The sequence below is a fragment of the Canis aureus genome, chromosome 29 (assembly GCF_053574225.1).
Source record: "Canis aureus isolate CA01 chromosome 29, VMU_Caureus_v.1.0, whole genome shotgun sequence".
Lineage (NCBI taxonomy): Eukaryota > Metazoa > Chordata > Mammalia > Carnivora > Canidae > Canis > Canis aureus.
Window position 1 is genome coordinate 30,601,211 of NC_135639.1, and position 19,879 is coordinate 30,621,089.

Genomic DNA, 19,879 nt, shown 5'->3' on the forward strand with positions numbered 1-19,879 from the left:
AGCAACCTGGGAAATAAAGTTTGACGGAGGAGGTGCTCCCGAAGACCACGTGATAATTCGCACCAATTGGCGCGTTTCTTACTGCAGAACTGCTCCTGAACTTTGGCCAATGAGAAGCCGACTTCGTTTCCCTCCAGTGGCAGTCATGGCGCCACCCGTGAGGTACTGCATCCCGGGTAAGTGTGCGGGGACCGAAGCGAATTCTGGATGGGACAGGGAGGCAGGAAGGCTGCATGACCGACACCCTCTGAAGACCCATGACTGATGCAGCGTTTCTCTTCAGGCGAACGTCTGTGTAACTTGGAGGAGGGCAGCCCGGGCAGCGGCACTTATACTCGCCACGGCTACATCTTTTCGTCGCTTGCTGGCTGCCTGACGAAGAGCAGCGAGAATGGCGCGGTAAAGGGGGCTGCTTCCCATTTCCTCCTTCTCTGCTTTTCTTTTAGGCTGCTTTTGATTTCGCGGTCGATAGGAAAGGGCACTGCGGACGCGTCTTTAGGACCTCAGCAGAACAGCTGGTCTCCGAGTTTCTTCCAGCTGAGGTCTCCACTGCTGGGCACCTCGCCACCACAGGCCAGATGTGGTCCCGCTTGATTCTGTTGCTGACATTCGGGGAAGGAAGTTAGGGGACGAGCAGAGGCGGGTTCCGCCTGCAGTGAGCTGAATCTTGTCCGGATGTCGCCTCCCTTTCTGGTTTCATCTTGCTCCGCTATTCCCACCCCACTCTGCAGTCTAGTCACACAGGCTTCTTTGTCGCTGGTGGGGTAAGCTCTCTTCTGCCACAGAACGATGAACACGCTGTTTGTCACGCGCCCATCTCCTCCTTAGCCTCTTTAATTCCCACCTACTTTTCAGATAGCCTCTCTAGTGTCACTTTTATCAGAGTAGCCCTCCTAGACCCACTAGTCAGGGAAAGGAGTTTTGTGAGCTTTTATTTTTCGTTTTGTTAAACTCTCACAAAGAACTAAATTTCTTTCCTCTGTGTGCTCTTCTTTGCATAAAATTAAGCATTCGGTTACCTGTTCCTCCTAGACTCTTCCCTTATTAGACTCTAAGTTCCACGAAAACAAACCTTGCCACCATACCTTTAGTGCTGAGCACAGCAGCCTATGCTCAATAAATGTTTGTTGAATGCTTAACACTGATCCAGGATTAGCCCAGGATCGGATAAACAGTCTTTGAAGGACCCCCTTAAAGACAGGGAGCATTAGTAGAGAATTCAGAATTAGAACATTTAGGTACTGGCTAACTAGACCTTGTTTCTGCTTTAGGTTAGAAACTTGATCTCTCTGGTTTTAGTTTTTGCTCAGATGTAAAATGAAAGACTTTTTAATCAATTTTAAGACTGTAACAGTTCTAAGTTTGTTCGTTTCATAGAAATAGATATCTATTGAGCATTTTCATGTGCCAGGCACAATCTTTACCTCTAAAGATATGGTAATGAGCCAAATACACATGATCCCTGCTACCAAGGGACACAGACATAAATTACAAACAAGTAAAGGCTCAAATTGGTTTATGGCTACAAAAGTCATGACTGTTTTTGAAAGAATATTACAGGTTACCATGAGAACATGTAAAGGACAAACCCATTGTAGTCAACAGAAGTGATGTTTAACCTGAATCTAAAGGATAAATAAGAGTTGAGTGGGGAAAAAAAAAAAAAAAAAGAGTTGAGTGGAGAGCACAGTCCTGGGAGAAAGAACAGGTTGAACACAAATCCTGAGATGGGAACATGTTTAGTGCGTTAGTGAAACTGAATGAAGGTCCGAAAACTGAAGCATAGGAAACAAGGAAGAGGCAAGTAAAAGATGAGGTTCAAAATATGTCTTGGGGTGCCTGGGTGGCTCAGTTGGTTGAGCGTCCGATTCCGGATATCAGCTCCGGTCATGATCTCAGGGTCCTGGGATTAAGTCCGGTGTCAGTGCCCCCTCCCCCCCTCAGTGGGGAATCTGCTTGAGATTCTCTCCCTCCCTCTCCCCACTTGCGCATGCTTTCTCTCTCTCTCTCTGAAATAAATCTTTAAAAAATACATATTTTATACCAATAGCCAATACCATGCTCAAAGGGAAAGCTACAAGTATTCCCTTAAAATAGAAAAAAATAAAGTATGGCCATTATTATATAACATTTATTTGGAAATTCTAGCCAGTACAATAGAGTGAAAATCAGAAGGAAGTAGTAGAACTTTGAAGAGAAGAGTCAAGTTATCCACAATTGATTATATACCAAGAAATTCCAAGAAAACCACAAAAAGAAAACTTGTTAGAACTGTCCTGAAATGATTAGATTATGTCTTCTGGTAGCATCTTTCTTTTGAAAAATGGCCCCTTGACCTTCCTATTTGCCTTAAATTTCTAAGACTGTCTGCCCTGGGCACATATGAGTCTGTAGTCCATCTGTGCTTGTGATCTCAGCTGTGGACCAAAGCATTCCTACATTATTCTTAAGCCAGATACCTTTATGGAAGGCTTAGTCAGGATCTCACATTTTATTGTTCTGTCTATAGCTTCCTGTGATTTCTGTGATGAGAGAAACAGAATCTCAATTGCTACCAGATGTGGGGACTATTGTAACCTGTAAGGTAAGTAGGTCTTAACCTCCCTTCTTAGGACACCTGTTCAATGGTGAAATCATGATCATTGTGGAAGTGCTCTGTCTTATGTGGCAGTCACTAGCCATATGTGGCCATTTAATTGAAATGAATTAAAATTGAAAGTTCATTTCCTCCATCTCACTAGCTACATTCCAAGTGCTCACGTATAGTTGACAGCTGCCTTGTTGGCCAGCACAGAACATTTTAATCATCACAGTGTTACTGGACTGTGCCGGCCTAGAAAGTTCTGGGATAGTGATCAAGGCAGCCAAGTTCAAGCATGCGTAGCTCTTTCACTGAGCTGATTCCCTGAGTATGCAGTTTGGGAAACAGGTGCCAAAGGGTAATAATAATAAGGAAGCCTATTTTTAACATTTAGAAGCTATTTTAGTCTGGAGAGAAGCAAAAGACCTTATAAAGACCTATTAAATTTCATCTTTTAGGGCACCTGGGTGGTCCAGTCAGTTAAATGTCTGCCTTCGGCTCAGGTGGTGATCCTAGGATCCAGCCCTGCATCAGGCTCCCTGCTCAGCAGGGAGTCTGCTTTTCTGTCTCCCTCTGCCCCTTCTCTCCACTCATGCTGTGTCTCTTTCTTTCTCTCAAATAAATAAATAAAATCTTTTTTATTTATTTTTATTTTTTTTTTAAATTTTTATTTATTTATGATAGTCACAGAGAGAGAGAGAGGCAGAGAGAGAAGCAGGCTCCATGCACCGGGAGCCCGATGTGGGATTCGATCCCGGGTCTCCAGGATTGCGCCCTGGGCCAAAGGCAGGCGCTTAACCGCTGCACCACCCAGGGATCCCAATAAAATCTTTTTTAAAAATAAATTTCATCATTTGGGGTGTTTCAGGGGAAATACAAATTAATGCTATACTGATCAGTAACTACAAGACATCCTTACTCTCTGCCCACCCCCATGTTAAGTTAAATAAACTTGAGTTCTTAGTTGCTGTTTATAAATTGTTCCAGCAGAAAATCAATGTGTTATTCTTAAAATAACTGAAGAGGCAGTGATCCAAATATTACACAGTAACTGAAATGTACACTTAAATTCTGTCCACTGGGGATCCCTGGGTGGTGCAGCGGTTTGGTGCCTGCCTTTGGCCCAGGGCGCGATCCTGGAGACCCCAGGATCAAATCCCACGTCAGGCTCCCGGTGCATGGAGCCTGCTTCTCCCTCTGCCTGTGTCTCTGCCTCTCTCTCTCTCTCTCTCTCTCTCTCTCTGTGTGTGACTGTCATAAATAAATAAAAAATTAAAAAAAAAAGAAATATAAACTTTTAAAAAAATTTTTCTGTGCACTGTACCGGGCTCTTGGTAAGATCAGTTAAAGGTCTAGATTTACGGTAATGCCCTGTTTTTATTTGTTAGGCTTCTGTATTTTTCAAGATATATTCCATATTATTTCATTGGATGCCCACAGTAACTTTATTAGGTGGCTGGAGAGACTCTCATTCCATTTGACATATATCATTTATGCAGAATTAAGTAGGAGTTAACTTGTCTTAAATTCTATAATTAGTAGGATTGCTTGGACTAAAACACTGGTAATTCCTTTCTTGCTGCCTCCTTGAACTGACAACTGCTACTACTCTAATGCTGATCTTTTTTCTGTTCCACAGGTCTCTAGCATCAATTCACGCTTTGCCAAAGTGCACATCCTATATGTGGGGTCCACACCACTTAAGAACTCTTTTCGAGGAACTATCCGGTAAGAAGTATTCATGTTTTTGCATTTGCATCAGCACCTGGAATGAGATTAGAATAGAACAGGGATTGAAATTTTTAGGAACAATTACAGTTCCTATATCTACCTGCCTCTCTCTCCTCTTTGTTCTTTGATTCTGTCCAGGTAGTGTCCAAAGGAAATGTTATAATGTATGAGCTAGGACAAAAGGAAAATATTGACAAGATTGGGCTTTAAAATAAAATGAAAAGAATTGAGCTAAGCTGGAAACTAGTGTTGCAGGAAGTTCATATGGAACAAATTAGGGGCACCTGGGTAGCTCAGTGGTTGAGTGTCTGCCTTTGGCTCGGGTCGTGATCCCGGGGTCCTGGGATTGAGTCCTGCACCGGGCTCCCTGCAGGGAGTCTGCTGCTCCCTCTGCCAATGTCTCTGCCTCTTTCTGTATCTCTCATGAATAAATAAAATCTTTAAAAAAAAAAAAAGTTAAAGGCATCTTAAGAAATATCTTCCTTTTTTGTATTTAATATAGTTTAAATCTAAGGATTGAAAGACTTTATTTTTTTTTTATTTTATTTTATTTATTTATGATAGTCACACAGAGAGAGAGAGAGGCAGAGACATAGGCAGAGGGAGAAGCAGGCTCCATGCACCGGGAGCCTGACGTGGGATTTGATCCCGGGTCTCCAGGATCGCGCCCTGGGCCAAAGGCAGGCACCAAACCGCTGCGCCACCCAGGGATCCCCCGAAAGACTTTAAAAAGGTAAAAAGGTTAGTGGGTGGGCAGCCCCGGTGGCGCAGCGGTTTAGCGCCGCCTGCAGCCCAGGGCGTGATCCTGGAGACCCTGGATCAAGTCCCACGTCAGGGTCTCTGCATGGAGCCTGCTTCTCCCTCTGACTGAGTCTCTGCCTCTCTCTCTCTCTGTCTCTATGAATGAATAAATAAATAAAATCTTAAAAAAAAAAAAAAAAAAAGGTTAGTGGGTGAGGGGCACCTGTCTGGCTCAGTCAGTAAAGCATGTAAGTCTTGATCTCGGTGTTTTGAGTTCAGGCCCCATGTTGGGCATAGAGATTACTTAAAAATAGAATCTTAGAGGTGCCTGAGTGGCTCAGTTGGTTGAGCGACCGACTTGTGATCTCAACTCAGATCGTGATCTCATAAGCTGTCGTCAGATCAAGCCTCGTGTCTGGCTCTGCAGTCAGTGAGGGGTCTGCTTGAGATTCTCTCCCTCTGTAAAATAGGGTGCACGCTCCCCCCCCCACTCATGGCATATGCACTCTTTCTCTCTCTCTGTAAAATAAATAAATCTTAAAAAAATAAAATATATTTTTAAAAAGGTGAGTGGAATGGTAGGGTTTTGTTTGTTTTTTCCTGTAGGTTTTTAAAGTAGAGACCAACAATTCTTGTGAGCTAGATATAGCTTCTAAGGCCCTTTCCACCCTTAGGATTCCATGTTGGTTCTGTAGTGCTTCTGTTCAAGCTTTCCTAAGGCAGCAAAGTTCCTTATTCTTTCCTGCCAAATCTGATCTGCTTTTCTCTAGTCAAAGGTATTGATACTGCTGCTCTGTGTGACCCAAGAATGGGAATGTGGTTTTCTCCTCCAGGGGAGGACTTGGAATGCTTCTCCACCCCACTTCTGGGTGGCCTTTGGGTCCCAATTATGATTTGTTCTCTCTATTCTTGTAGCTCTCTGTCTGCTATGATTCTGCAGGATAATTCTCACAGATAATTAATCTTTTGTTAATTCTTTTTTATAGCAAGGAAGATGTCCGAGCTACTGAAAAAGACAAGGTTGTTGGTTGGTTCTATTTTTTTTTTTTCCCCTTATGACTTTAGGAATCTCGATCCTTTTAAATTACTCCAGGGAATTTCAAACATCTGTGGGAATGTGGATCCAAAGGTCCAAGGAATTTTAAGGTGTTTCCTACTGGAAAGTGTGGAATTCACCTCACTGTCCTTTTCCTTTCCTTAGGATTTTTTGTTTGCTCTATTGAGCAGAAGGGGACTACTGTACTCCTTGCCTTTGAAGCCAGGTGTCTATTCTTTGCTATTCCCTCAGATTTACTTTGTATTCTTTCAGAGCCAACTGTAGTAACTTTTATCTAAGATCCGTTACCAGGTTATTGAATTAAAAATTTTTCATTTAAAAAAATAAAAAATAAAAATCTTTCATTTATATGATGTAAAAGCAATAAAAGTTGTTGATTGGCTTCACTAACGATGACTTCCACCCTGTGGAGTTAAAAAGTACACTGGTTCTACCAGAGGGGCAAATAGTTTCATGTAGATTTGATTTAGAGCTTTCACTTAACATTCCTGTTCTTTCTTTACAGGTTGAGATTTATAAGAGTTTCCGCCCTGGTGACATTGTCTTGGCCAAAGTGGTATCCTTTATTCCAGCAGTCTTGTGGTCCTTTGTCAAAACAAGAAATAGAAGTAGAAAATAACTCAAGTGGCTATGGGAGGGAAGACTTATCACCCATTGTTTTCCTTCACCAGTATTGTGTGACTAGATCTCTCTGGGTGATGCACAATCGAACTACCTCCTGACCACTGCTGAGAATGAACTTGGGGTGGTGGTGGCCCACAGTGAATCGGGTGAGTAGGTCCATACATCCACATGCTTCTCTTTCCCTGGGAGCTACAGTTGGGATTAATTCACTGTTTTCTCTTGTTACCCTGGTTTTAAATCTAGAGCGCAATATGAGTGTCAATCACTTACTACTGAGATTAGAATGATTCTCCTTATATAACTGTAAGGGGGGAATTCACTGCATAAGGCTTTTTCTGTATGAGGTGAGGTTCACTAGGTAGTTTGATGAAACTTCAGGTCATAACCAGCTGAAAAGGGAAGGGTCTTAGTAAACATTTGGGGTCCCAGCTCCAACACTAGCTCTTCCCTTCCAGGTGTCCAGATGGTTCCCATTAGCTGGTGTGAGATGCAGTGCCCTAAGACCCACACTAAAGAATTCCGGAAAGTGGCCAGAGTACAGCCTGAATTCTTACAGACCTAAGAAGATTTACCCTACATTTTACCCCATGGAGAGGGGTAAGCCGTTTCTAAGAGTACATACATGTATGAACCCAACATCAAGATGCCATTGTCTTTATTCAAACACCTGTGGTTGGCTAACAACCACCTTTAGAAAAATCTGCCAGCAACTTATACTGTAGGTGGAACATTTTTCTTATGAACCTTTCAGTGGATTTCATTCTCGAGTGATGAATTTTTTTGGAGGCGCCAGCAGACAAACTGTATAATATTGGAAGTAGCCCGATCCTTCTGACAGTCTCACAGATACGTATTTTTGCTGTGACAAAGAAAACGTTTTTACTAAAAGGATTTTATGGCTTCTGTTGTCTTGAGTAGGGAAGGGAATCTAAAAAGCATCATGACATTTAAAGCTGGGGTTTGCCTGGTTGCACCCATTAACTTACATGTCAAGTGCTTGCTTTCTCTGGAAAAGCCTAATCTCCAATCTTTTTTATACTTTTTATGTTCACTTTCAAGCACTTCCACTTACTGAGTACTTTCTATGTGCCAGGCACTAGGTGAAGCACTTTATATACATCTCATTTAAACAGATTACAATTTAGTGAGAATTACATAACACATGGTGATTCAGGGTACATGCAAGTAGTTTGAAAGCAATTAGTTGAACGAACATAGTATTACTGATTTAGTGGGTACCCTAAGAAATGTTTAAATCTGAATTGAAAAGAGGGACAGAGCACTATCATGTGAGGTGACCAAGAAGGATCCGTGATGTGAAGCAAAAGGAACCGAAGAACTTAGATAAATGGAATGAAGGATATGCAAGGCAGACAGTGAAGCAAAGTATAGAAGCAAGAATGAATACACAAGTGTTCATTGAGGATGAGGATGAGGAAGGGATGAGATGAGGGTTAAGCATGGAGAAGCTGCAGAAGGAATGGAAGGAAAGAACTAGATGTCAGTTCTTGAGATGTTCTTCAAGGAGCCTGTATCTTTTATGTGTATTGACAGTGGTTACAGGTAAACTCTGGAGTGTACCTGCCTAGGTTCATATCCTCTAGCTGCTAGCCTTGAATAGGTTAGGTTGGGTTTTTTAGTTTTTGTTTTTTTTTAATAGAAAATAGGATTGGGATCCTTGTAGCTCCCCATGCAGTTTTAAGAAATAATAGAGATTCCTTAGACACTTTGCCCATTTTTTCCCAATGGTGACATTGTGCAAATTACAGTATACCTAAACAATCAGGATGTTGCCATTGATAGTAGTGCAAGTTAACTTTGTTTCTTGTAAGTCTGTTTCCTTGTCTGGAATAGTATGATCTTAGGGTTATTGTGAGGAAGAAATGCATAAGTTACAGTACATGCCAATATCGTTACATGTTACTGTTGTTATTATAGATCTGGTTGCCTTCTATCAAGTATGTTAAATTCCAGGCATTATGTTAAGCAGTCCCCTGATAGATGTTTTAAACTTTACAGATTTTCTTTGATAGACAATGCTGCAGAGAAAACTCCTATACTGTATATACTTGTGCCTGCCTAGGATTCTGTGGCAAAAGATTCCTAGAAGTGGAATGCCGGGTCAAAGAATGTGTACATTTTAAATTCTGGTTATATTTTTCCCATGTTGCCTTGTAGAAAGATGCTACCACCTGATTCTCCCTACAGTGTTAGCCATTTTAACTTACTCTATCTCTGAACTTCCCAGTAACTCTGAAATGTACTGGTCATTTCTGTCTTTTACAGAGAGGTAAATTAAGGCTTAGAAAAATTAGCTAACTTGCTCTAAGTCACATAGACATCAAGCGGCATAGCATTATTCAAACCTAGGTTTGTCTTACTGTAAAACCCAAATTCTTTCTTTTGCACCATGGTGCCTCCTTTTTCCAAGTATTGACTAGAACCTTGGGCATGCAATTAGAGGCTCTCCAAATTGACAATGGCTCATTAATTATGAGTGCTTGTTGGGACATCATTCATTCAATAAATATACATTGAGCAACTACTATGCCCACCACTTTTCCAGGAAGTAGGAGTTAAAGCAGTGAACATGATAGAACCCTTTCCTTGTCGAGATTACATTCTACTGGGGAAAGACAGGTGATACGTAAATAAAAGTTATAATAAAGTGTCATAAAGAGCATTTGAAACAGGTGGATAATAGCCCTTTCTGATCTACTGCAGAGCAGGTTAGATTTTCTCCATTAACCATTGATACTAGTATTGCAAGTAAATTTATATGCCTGTCTCCCCTACTTGCCTGAGCTTTTAGGGCAGGATTCTGTCTTTGAATTTTCAGTACCTGGTATTGTGACTAAAATATAGCAAAAGCACAATAAAAAAATTTTTGAATGTTCTCATAGCTGACTGAACAATTGTGCCCAGTGATGTTTAGTGAGTATACATGCTAATCTACAACTGGTTCTAGAGACAAGGAGGATATTGTTTCTGTGCCTTGGAATAGTGATTCTCAGTCTGTTAGATGAACTTCAAAATTACCTACGAAGGTTTTTTTTCCCTCCCAGATAATTATGATGCACTACCCTAGCTAAGCAGTCTTGAAGAGATAGTGGTTGTTGGCCTTCTAGCGGTATTGGTAAATAATGCTAGCTTTGTTACTTTGCTGCCCTTAAGAGTTCCAGTCAATGAGTGAAGACTGCCATAAACTCAAGTGATATCAGGACACAGAGTAACAGTATTCTAAGCTGATCCAGTCTGACTTGGGTGAAGAGCCTTGATCAAAGAAAATTACAAACCTTTGGTCCAAGATTCAGTATAGGTGAAGTAAACTTAACATCCCACCAACTGTTGGGAGACTTAAATTACTAAGGCTCATCCTAGGGTTACTGTATATTATCAAGTGAAAAACTAAACTCAAGGAACGCCTGGGTGGCTCAGCGGTTTAGCGCCTGCCTTCAGCCCAGGATCAAGTCCCACATTGGGCTCCCTGTGTGGAGCCTGCTTCTCCCTCTGCTTGTGTCTCTACCTCTTGCTCTCTGGGTCTCTCATGAATAAATAAATAAAATCTTAAAAAAAAAAAAAAAAAAAACTAAACTAAACTTGAGAGGCAAGATGATTAAAAGTATTTACATTTTAGAAAAAGGACTTTTAGTTGAACATCTTTCCTCTGGGTTCCAATACTTCGCATATATTTGGCAAGTTTCTCCATTTCTTTAAGCCTGTTTCTTCTGTAAATTGGGGAGACCAGCCCTTTCAGAGGTGGTGGAGAGACTGTTGATACAATGTGCCTCACCCAATGGCTAGCAGAGAAACTTCATGAGCTTCACAGAGGGCATTACTTCCTCCTACTACAAAGAAAGGCATTATGAGCTTTCTCTTGCCTCGTAAGCTCTCATGTTCCCATGATCTTTTCAAAGACAAATGTGAGCCATGTCTTTTCCCAATTACATATATAATCATTCTCCTTTTAATCATTTTATTAAGTTATGTATAATTTCTGAAGATGAAAAGTATGTATATACAACTTTCTAACAGAAAAAGATTTGCTTTTTAAGGTAAATAAGCCGTTACTTTGCTCAAAAGGCATAATGGAGTTTCAAAATGGAGTAAATGGAGTAGTCAGTAAACGAGCATCACTGAGCAAGAGCTATAGAGACAATAGGAATAGAGTTCAGCCCAGACTTGCCCACCTCCACCTTAGCTCCCCAACCTAAGGTGGAAAACCTAGTAAGATATGCCATTTTGGGACCAGGCTGTATAAAGTGATTGGTTATCCTAAAGCTCTTATTCTGTCATACAAGCACTTGGTAATGAGAGTCATTTCAAGTTTAATGTTCAAGCTGACCTCAGATAAGAAGTATCACTATATCACACAGAAGATATTGCACATCACTCCTTTATTATACTGATCTGGAAAAAAGATTTAGTACAGTTATGCTCACAATGAGTACTGGGCCCCAGTGGCAGGGCCAAGCAACTGGAACATGATCAGAAATAGATACAGTTGAAAGACACACTTGGACATGATCAAGAGGCATTTCACTGCCATAAAACATTAAGGCAGGGGAGGGATTCTAAAACACACAGCAGGATGAACTCCTAGGCCTTGGAAGTCAAGGAGTTTATCCCACGTTGGTGTGAGGAATGGCTTATTTTTGGATGATCACATGTGGGAATATTTCAACCGCCACTAGAAACCCCAGATGGGGTTTTGTTTTGTATTTTTAATATATATATGTGTATATATATATATACTTTTTTTTTTTTTTTGTAAAAGTAAATGCAACACATAAAACATTCAGATTGATCCCAATCTTCTGGAGCCAGCTCTTTGGGGTCAGAGGGGAAATAACTGCTTTAATCACCGTGCAGGTTACATTCATCTTCCACTGGAATGACTAGAGCCCGCCACACACTGCCCTCACCTGACTACAGAATAGTACAGGACTAGCTCCTGGGAATACACATAAGCTCTCTTGCTTCTCATTGGTCACACCTAGCAGGGCTTCTCCCCATCCCCTACTCAAGCAGGTCCTTAGTAATAAAGCAGTAACAAAAACCCCAGAGTTACTAATTCTCTACTCTTGGATACGAGTCTTCTCTCAGCTTGGACTGAGGACCCATGCCCCAGAAGTGCCATTTGACTAGAATATATGAAGGGAGTGGGTGCAAGAAACAAAATGGCTAAACAAAATTAGGAGCCACTGGTCCCCATCTGCAGCTAAAACTTAAGATGCCTACAGATGCGGTCAGTGTGACATGTGCAGGGAAGAAGTGCAGAGAAATGGGATGGGCAGGGAAGGTATCCTCAGGAAAGCAATCTGCCTGCTCGCCTTTACTTTTTGGCCTTGCCCTGGGCAGCCACAGCTTCCATGGCTTTACGCACGGTCTCTTCATCCCCCAGGAACTGCATGGGCTTGATGGGCTTCAAGTTCTTGTCCAATTCATAGACCATGGGAATACCTGTTGGCAGGTTCAGCTCCATGATAGCCTCTTCGGAAAGACCTGAAAATACACACCATGATCAGCCAGCCAAGAAAGACACAAATCCATGTCACCCCTGCAGGAATTAAAACAAGACAACCTTTCTGATATTTGTAGTAACAGTAATGATCTGTATTACAGATCAGTCACCCAAAGAATGCCTCCAATACTTATTCCTCAGCCACTGAAAAGCAATATAAAAATACCACAGATCTCTCTCCCAAAGTGGGGTTTGGAAACCCACAGCAAAGCAGGCCCATACACATTTCAAATGTCCTATGTAGTAGTCCAACCAGCCTACCAAAAAATCAGCACACCTGTGCCTCTAGGCCTTCAGGTGAAACAATTTAAGGTGCAAATTGACATTCATGTGTGAAGTTGTACCAGGTTGTGATTTTTTTTAAGATTTTATTTATTTGTTCATGAGAGACACAGAGAGGCAGAGACACAGGCAGAGGGAAAAGCAGGCTCCATGCAGAGAACCTGACCTGGGACTCAATCCCGGGTCTCCAGGATCATGCCCTGGGCTGAAGGTGGCGCTAAACCACTGAGCCACCCAGGCTGCCCCCCAGGTTGTGATTAAGGAGGATTTTTTATCAGTAGTTTCAACAGGCAGTCCTAGCCTAAAGGTAAGCATCTCAAACTATAATGTGTACGTGAATTATGTGGGTAACAGATACAGCTTATGCATCAGGTCTGAAGGAGGACCTGAAGCTTTGCATATCAGAACAAGTACCCAACAGGTCTATGATGCTTTGAGGAAATATGGGTAGAGGGCAGCCCCGGTGGCACAGCGGTTTAGCGCCGCTTGCAGCCCAGGGCGTGATCCTGGAGACCCTGGATCGAGTCCCACGTCGGGCTCTCTGTATGATGCCTGCTTCTCCCCCTGCCTGTGTCTCTGCCTCTCTCTCTCTCTGTCTCTATGAATAAATACATAAAATCCTAAAAAAAAAAAAAAGAAAAAGAAATATGGGTAGAGAGTGACTAGGAGTCAATCTAGACTACCTCCAAGGCTATCAATGTCTAGCCTTTTCCTGAAGGTCTCCTTTGCATGAAATAAGTCCCTGATTAGTAGCGATTTTGCTGTATCCTTCCTTGAGGGTTCCCCTGGAAAATGTACATACCCTCCAGATGCTTGACAATGCCCCGAAGGCTATTGCCATGGGCTGCAATCAGTACTCGCTTCCCCTCCTTGATCTGGGGAACTATTTCTTCATTCCAAAAGGGCAGAGCTCTGGCAATGGTATCCTTCAGACTCTCACAGGAGGGTAGCTGATCTTCAGTGAGGTCTGCATACCGGCGATCCTAAACAACAAAAAAATCCATACTCACCAATTAATAGCAGTTACATCTGTCCTGCCCACTCCTCATCCCCTGAGGGGTCAAAGTGATGGATGAAAGTCTCTCACAAGGACAAAGAATGGAGCTGAGCATTTGGCAAAGGGGATAATTACTATCTTGCTGCTCTTCCTACCACCATTACCCACTATTGGGAAGATTAATTATTCAAAAGAAACTAAGAGGGATCCCTGGGTGGCGCAGCGGTTTGGCGCCTGCCTTTGGCCCAGGGCGCGATCCTGGAGACCCGGGATCGAATCCCACGTCGGGCTCCCGGCGCATGGAGCCTGCTTCTCCCTCTGCCTGTGTCTCTGCCTCTCTCTCTCTCTCTGTGACTATCATAAATAAATAAAAATTAAAAAAAATAAAAAAAACACAAAAAAAAAAAAACAAAAGAAACAAGAAAAGAAAAAAAAAAAAAAAGCACAAGGCTCTTCCCAATTCACTTAATCTTGCACTTGGCTTAGGGGAAAGCCCAACAACTATGGATGGATTTTATAAAGGAGGTCAGTGGAGATATAAAAAGGAGATATATTCTTAGATAAAGAACTATCAACTAAATCTTTTAACAAGTGAAGGTCATTCCTTGGAAAAGAGGAATTACAATTAACACTATTATAAGCTCAATGGGACTAGGCAGATACTAATAAAAAGCTAACAAAGAGCACGGCCAGGGTTCTAACCCACCGTCCTAGGTGGAGTGAACCAAACCCCCATTTTGTCCATACATACCTTACTGATGTTGCTGTAGAAGGGATGGTCAGGTTCCATTGGAGGTGGTGGAACATCATAGGAACGCCTCCAGATCTTTACCTGGGCCTCACCATGCTTGGCAGCAGTTTCTGCTTTATTGAGGCCAGTCAGACCCCCATAGTGCCGCTCATTGAGGCGCCAAGTCCTCACTACTGGCAGCCACATTTGGTCAATGGCATCCAGCACTGTCCAGAGAGTCCGAATTGCTCTCTTCTGCACTGAGGTGAAGCAGATATCAAACTCATAGCCAGCATCTGGGAATCATAAGTTCAAAGTGATAAGTTAATCAGGTCCACTCTGGAATCAGAATTTTCTCACATATACGTTTAACTAGTCTGTATACTCTAGCAGGAAAGATTACTGCACCTTCATGGAAGGTAAAACTTGTTGATTTATGTTCTAGTTGACAACATGCCTCCCAGTGGGTTTTACAATAACTTATCTAACCCAAGACCTAAACATATTGTCAAGTAGCTAATAATCTGTGCCATCTGTGCTGCTTATCCTAAATCCCAGAATGCTGTGAGCTTAAGCCCATTTTAAGAACTTATTTCTGCTTCATTTCTTTCAAGAAAAGGATGCTTAAAAACTTGGAATCTCTTAATAGCCAATATTTACAGAGGGCTTACAATCTGTAAATACACCGGACAATTCTGTTTTGTCTTTTTTTTTTTTTTTCTATTTATTTATGATAGTCATACAGAGAGAGAAAGAGAGAGGCAGAGACATAGGCAGAGGGAGAAGCAGGCTCCATGCACCGGGAGCCCGATGTGGGACTCGATCCCGGGTCTCCAGGATCGCACCCTGGGCCAAAGGCAGGCGCTAAACCGCTGCGCCACCCAGGGATCCCTGTTTTGTCTTTATAACAGTCCTTACAACCCATTCTAGAGGAGTTAAGCACATCATCTAAGGTCACAGCTTATACATGAGAGATTAAAACCCAGGCTGTATGATCCCCAAAAATCCAATTCATAACTTCCGTTTCTAGCTCCTGCCATACTTTCCTAACCCCTAAGGATCTGGATGTTTATATTTTAGTTAAAACAGTCACTTCTGACCAATAATTACTAATATATTTCAGTCCTGACTTCTTGTCTAGGGGAAATAGGTTTTAAATTCCCAACAATCAGGACACAGCAAGAGCTCTTAGAGGATGCTGATTAAAACATCAGTTTGTTGCCTGAAATTATATTTTCACTATGGAGTGGAGATCACACCACAATCTCTTAATCCAGTTTCTTTCTGCTATAGTCAAGTGCCAGCCTGTACCTACTTAGGTCAACTGCCAGACTAAGTTTAGGAGAAACCACTCTCTGGATAAAGAGCAGAAAGAGCAAATGCTGTGCACTGAATCATTTATAAATGAATCCTCCATACACAGTAGTTATTTACTAAGGGGTGGTAATCAAGAGTTATGTTGCCCCAACCAACAATTCGTCTTTCATATTTCATGACGGATTATTCCCCCTCCCACTTTAATACGGAGATGGCCCTTTCTTTATGTAGTGTTTTCCTCCATGAGGCTACAAGCCCCTCTTTGAAATTCGGCACAAACCTTCCTGGGTATTGCCTCATATTGAGGTTGCCAACAGTAATTAATGCAACGTGACGTGAATTCTCCTGCCAGTCATTCAACTGAGAATGAGACCAATAAGAACTATGCTGATGGGGGAAGGGACAATTAATCACCAGGAAACCCATCACTACAGTAACCACAGAGGAAAAGATGACAAATCTTATCACTGAGCCTCAAGACAAATCCTAGTAGACTCTATTACCATCTCCTCCCTAACTCAGGGGAGAAATGGCTCCCTCCCCAATAAAAGGCTGAGTCACTGGGAAGCAACCATCCAAAGTGCAAGCCTCATCTCCCATGCTGAAAAGCTACTGGCTATTTCATTGCAATTATTTCCACTTGCAATGGAGGTCCTCCCACTGGATATACAAATAGGTCCCCAAGGAGAAAATTAGTTCCCCTTGGGACTCTTAACTAGAGAACTCGAAGGCCTCTTCTGTTAACTTGCCCATTAAATAAAAGCATAGGCTAGGACACTCCCAGGGGTGGGGTCTATAATGTGGTGTGGACCTCATCCTACCCCAGAGAGAAGATGGCATGGGGAAGCAGTTCTCACTAGCTTCTTCCTGAAACAATTCAAGAGTTTATAAACCCTACTATGATTTGCACTTAAGAGGGGCACCTGGGTGGCTCAATCAGTTGGGCGTCTGCCTTCCTCTTAGCGCACAATCCTTTATCCTTGGGGGTAAAGCCCCAAGTTGGGCTCCCTGCTCAGCAGGGGAGTCTGCTTCTCCCTCTCCCTCTCTCTCTCTCTCTGCCCCTACTTATGTGCTTCTCTCACTATCTCTCTCAAATAACATCTTAAAAAAAAAAAAAAAAGCTCTGAAGAATCTAATGTATTTACTTTAGGTTTCTTACATTATTCATAATGGTCTTCACCATTCATATTTCTGCTTTTAGTCTTTTTTAATAAAATCATTTGTGATGTCCATAACAGATACTAAGATTTTATTTTATTTTTATTTTATTTTTATTTTTATTTTTTTTAGATACTAAGATTTTAAATGAGATTTTTCTAACTAATGCTACCAACATTTACTTTAAAATAGGGGGGCTGGCTTAGTCACAAAAGCATGTGATTCTTTATCTCAGGGTCTGACTGAGCCCCACTGTGGGTGTAGAGATTACTAAAATTAAACTTAAAACACCTGAAATAGGCTCTGTTAAGGTTTGACCATTTCATCCCTGTTTTAGGGTACAGCTGCAACTATCTTTGTCCTGGGCTAGTCCTCAGCAAACCACCACAGACCCATACAGTTCTTCCTGCCAGACAGGAGAGAAAATGGCCTCCTTCACCAGCACTTTCCCTTTCCCAGCCTCTCCTAATGTAAGTCACACCAGGCCATCCCAAAGCACTCATGCACACAGCCAGCAGGATTACATTTCCCATACTTTCCAAAACTTTGCTTCATTTTAAAGGATCTACAGTGAAGGCAAGAAGCTAGAGTAACATGAGGTCAAATGCCTCTTCCACATCAGGCATCAATGACCCTTTTAAATGGCTGCTTCTATGTCCAGAGGTTAGAAGGCAGCAGGGCGGGATCTGCCCTAATCAACAATGGAAGCAGCTCCTCAGACCCGAGAAATTCTCCAAGTTGCTGGCAGTTGAGAATGCCTCCTTATAAAAAGCATTCCAGAACCACAGAGAGCTACCCCGCAAAGCGAGGCACGCCTGGGTAAGGCGAGTTTATCTCACTGCCACCACTTCCACCTTTGCCCAGCTTCTACCTGTTACTCAACCCACAACTGAAGCAAGCGGGATGGACTAGGAATAAAAAGATACGACCTTGAACGAGTCATCTGTAACAATTCTCACTGTTGCCAACCATAAAGAGGGACAGAAAGGAGGGGGATAAAATCTACTTTATGGAATCGTGCACAGGATCAACTCAAATCCTTCCTTCATTCATTCATTCGCTCAATCACACTTGTAGATGCATTTTGGACAAAGGATTTGGGGGATGCTGAATAGCAAAGGCCTACGTAAGTACGTGGATTTCTGAGGCCCGTAGCCCCCCCCCAATCCCCGGCGCCGTGTTACTCCCCCACAGCCAGAGAAAAGCGTGTGGTCTGACGCTTCGCAAGGATCCGCTGCCTCATAAGATCATTATGAGGATATGAGGATTAAATGAGTTAATGTTTGTAAAGAACTTGTAGCACTGGGTGGTCCGCTGCCGCCTCTTGAAAAGGCTCGGTTAGGGCTGCTGGAGACACCGGGCATCCAACGGAATGTAATAACCTGTCCCCGAGTTACTACATCCTCAGACTATAAAATGGAAGAATTTCCCGAGGTGGTGTCGTGGAGAACGCTGTGCCCTCCGGGGCGACGGCCCCCCGGTCCTCTTCCCGGCGCGGCCCCTCACGCCACCGGATGACCTTGAGCAAGTCGACCCTCCCACCCCCCGCAATCTGGGCCCATTTTGTCAACTGCAAAATAAATTGCCCGGGGGCTGAAACCCAAGGTCGCCCCGCTCCGGGAGGGCGCGGGGGCGGGCGCGGGGGCGAGCCCGGCGGCCCCCACCAGCGGCGCCCGCCACCGAGCGGCGCCCCGCCGGGGCCTCCGCAGCCCCCACCCACAAGCCCGGCCCGCTCCGCACCTCGCAGCGCCTGCCCGCCGCGCTTCGCCTCCTCGTGCCCCGCCGGGCTCAGGTCGGCGTCGTACCAGCCGCTGAAGCGGTTCTCCAGGTTCCAAGCGCTCTCGCCGTGCCGGATCAGCACCAGCTTGTACGCGGCCATGGCGGCGGCTCGGCGTGCGATGCGGACCGGGGCGAGCCGAGATTCCGGAGTCCCTGCCCGGCCCCGCCGCGCCTGCGCGATCGCACCGCGCCGCCCGGCTCCCGCGCACTCGCTCGCCCAAATCTTTCCACTCGCTCGGGGCCGCCCTCCGCCCGCCGGGTGTGCGCATGCGCCCGGGGACCAAGCTGCGGCCGCCGGGGGGAGGGGCGCGCTCGAGGGCGCCAGGGCGCATGCGGCCTCGGCCGGCTGCCGCTCGTCCGCCGCGGCGGTCACGGAGCGCACGTAAGCGCCCGGAGGCGGCGGGGCTGGGCTCGTGCCCGCCGTGTCGTTCGGGAGCCGCCGCGCCGCCCCGGTGCCGCAGTTATTCACAGGCCATTTGCATGATACAGTGGCCTTATCATTTGAACCGCGCTTAGCTGAGCCAGGTTACCTTTGCATCCGCACGCGGAGTTTGGTTCACACGCTTGTGTTCGAATCTTCACTCTTCGTTGTATGGCTTTGCATCTTGGGGCAGCCTCTTAGCCTCGCCAGCCTCGTTGGTGAGTGGCCGTAGTGAATACAGCTGGTGCCCAGCTACCTGGACGGTGCGCAGTCAGTAGCCGCGGACTGTGCTCCAAACCTGGAGTCGGTCTGAAGGCCGGGGCCAGAGATGGGTTGAACGTGTTTCTGCCCTTCATAGCAAATGGAGTGCAGGTAAGACCCACAGGTAAACAGCTAACAATGAACTGTGCTGTATTTAACAGATTCTAGAAGTTAAAAACATGCTCTCAAAAAAAAAAAAAAAAAAAAAGGACCACCCAGTGCTACAAGTTCTTTACAAACATTAACTCATTTAATCCTCATATCCTCATAATGATCTTATGAGGCAGGTATTATATTTCCTTTTTTACTCATGAGGAAAAGAGGGATGAAGTAAACTGCCCAAGGTTATAGGACTCAGGATGCAAGCCGAGGCTGTCTCCCAAATCCCAGTGTGCTCAGGATCAGGGACATAAATTGTCCGAATTCACAGTTCAGAAGTGGAAGAGAAACCAAGACTCAAACCCAGGCAGTTCAAGGGCCTAGGGTGCCCTCTAACCACAACACTCCTGTCCCCCTCCTCTACAGCTGGGAGAAAATGGAATTCAGTGACCAGAGAGATGACCAGTGAAGGTCCAGCACTAAAAGCCACACCTAGAGCTTACAGAATCCTAGGGCCACAAGGGGAGAACTACCTAGGAAGGCCTCCTGTTCAAGCTCCCAGCATGGCCCACGTGGG

General features: G+C 44.0%; 3 protein-coding genes across 7 annotated transcripts in view; 2 read left to right on the plus strand and 1 right to left on the minus strand.

Annotated features, from left to right (window-relative positions):
• Window positions 1-47: 47 nt before the first annotated feature.
• On the plus strand, window positions 48-13,740 carry EXOSC1 (exosome component 1). 3 transcript variants are annotated; one of them, XM_077878132.1, is made up of 8 exons: window positions 48-176; window positions 447-764; window positions 2,510-2,584; window positions 4,221-4,309; window positions 6,040-6,080; window positions 6,616-6,666; window positions 6,796-6,880; window positions 7,190-13,740. In XM_077878132.1, the coding sequence occupies exons 4-8, from the start codon at window positions 4,264-4,266 to the stop codon at window positions 7,294-7,296; spliced, it is 330 nt and encodes a 109-aa protein (XP_077734258.1). In that variant the 5' UTR covers window positions 48-176; window positions 447-764; window positions 2,510-2,584; window positions 4,221-4,263; the 3' UTR covers window positions 7,297-13,740. The 3 variants fall into 3 exon arrangements, with proteins under 3 accessions (XP_077734258.1, XP_077734257.1, XP_077734256.1); XM_077878131.1 differs by lacking the exon at window positions 447-764 and adding an exon at window positions 284-399 and having other exon boundaries at window positions 77-176; XM_077878130.1 differs by lacking the exon at window positions 447-764 and adding an exon at window positions 284-399 and having other exon boundaries at window positions 83-176; window positions 6,040-6,073.
• PGAM1 (phosphoglycerate mutase 1) lies at window positions 11,115-18,728 on the minus strand. The gene is made up of 4 exons (XM_077878129.1): window positions 18,483-18,728; window positions 14,289-14,563; window positions 13,343-13,523; window positions 11,115-12,239 (listed from the first exon to the last, which is right to left on the minus strand). Exons 1-4 carry the CDS (start codon window positions 18,619-18,621, stop codon window positions 12,070-12,072), a joined length of 765 nt encoding a protein of 254 aa, XP_077734255.1. The 5' UTR covers window positions 18,622-18,728; the 3' UTR covers window positions 11,115-12,069.
• A 170-nt stretch (window positions 18,729-18,898) lies between these two features.
• The window catches only part of RRP12 (ribosomal RNA processing 12 homolog), a 48,214-nt gene continuing 47,233 nt past the window's right edge, over window positions 18,899-19,879 (plus strand). For all 3 annotated transcript variants that reach the window (XM_077878135.1, XM_077878136.1, XM_077878137.1), the window contains exon 1: window positions 18,899-19,314. The gene's annotated coding sequence lies outside the window, so the exon portion shown is untranslated. The remainder of the gene's footprint in view (window positions 19,315-19,879) is intronic.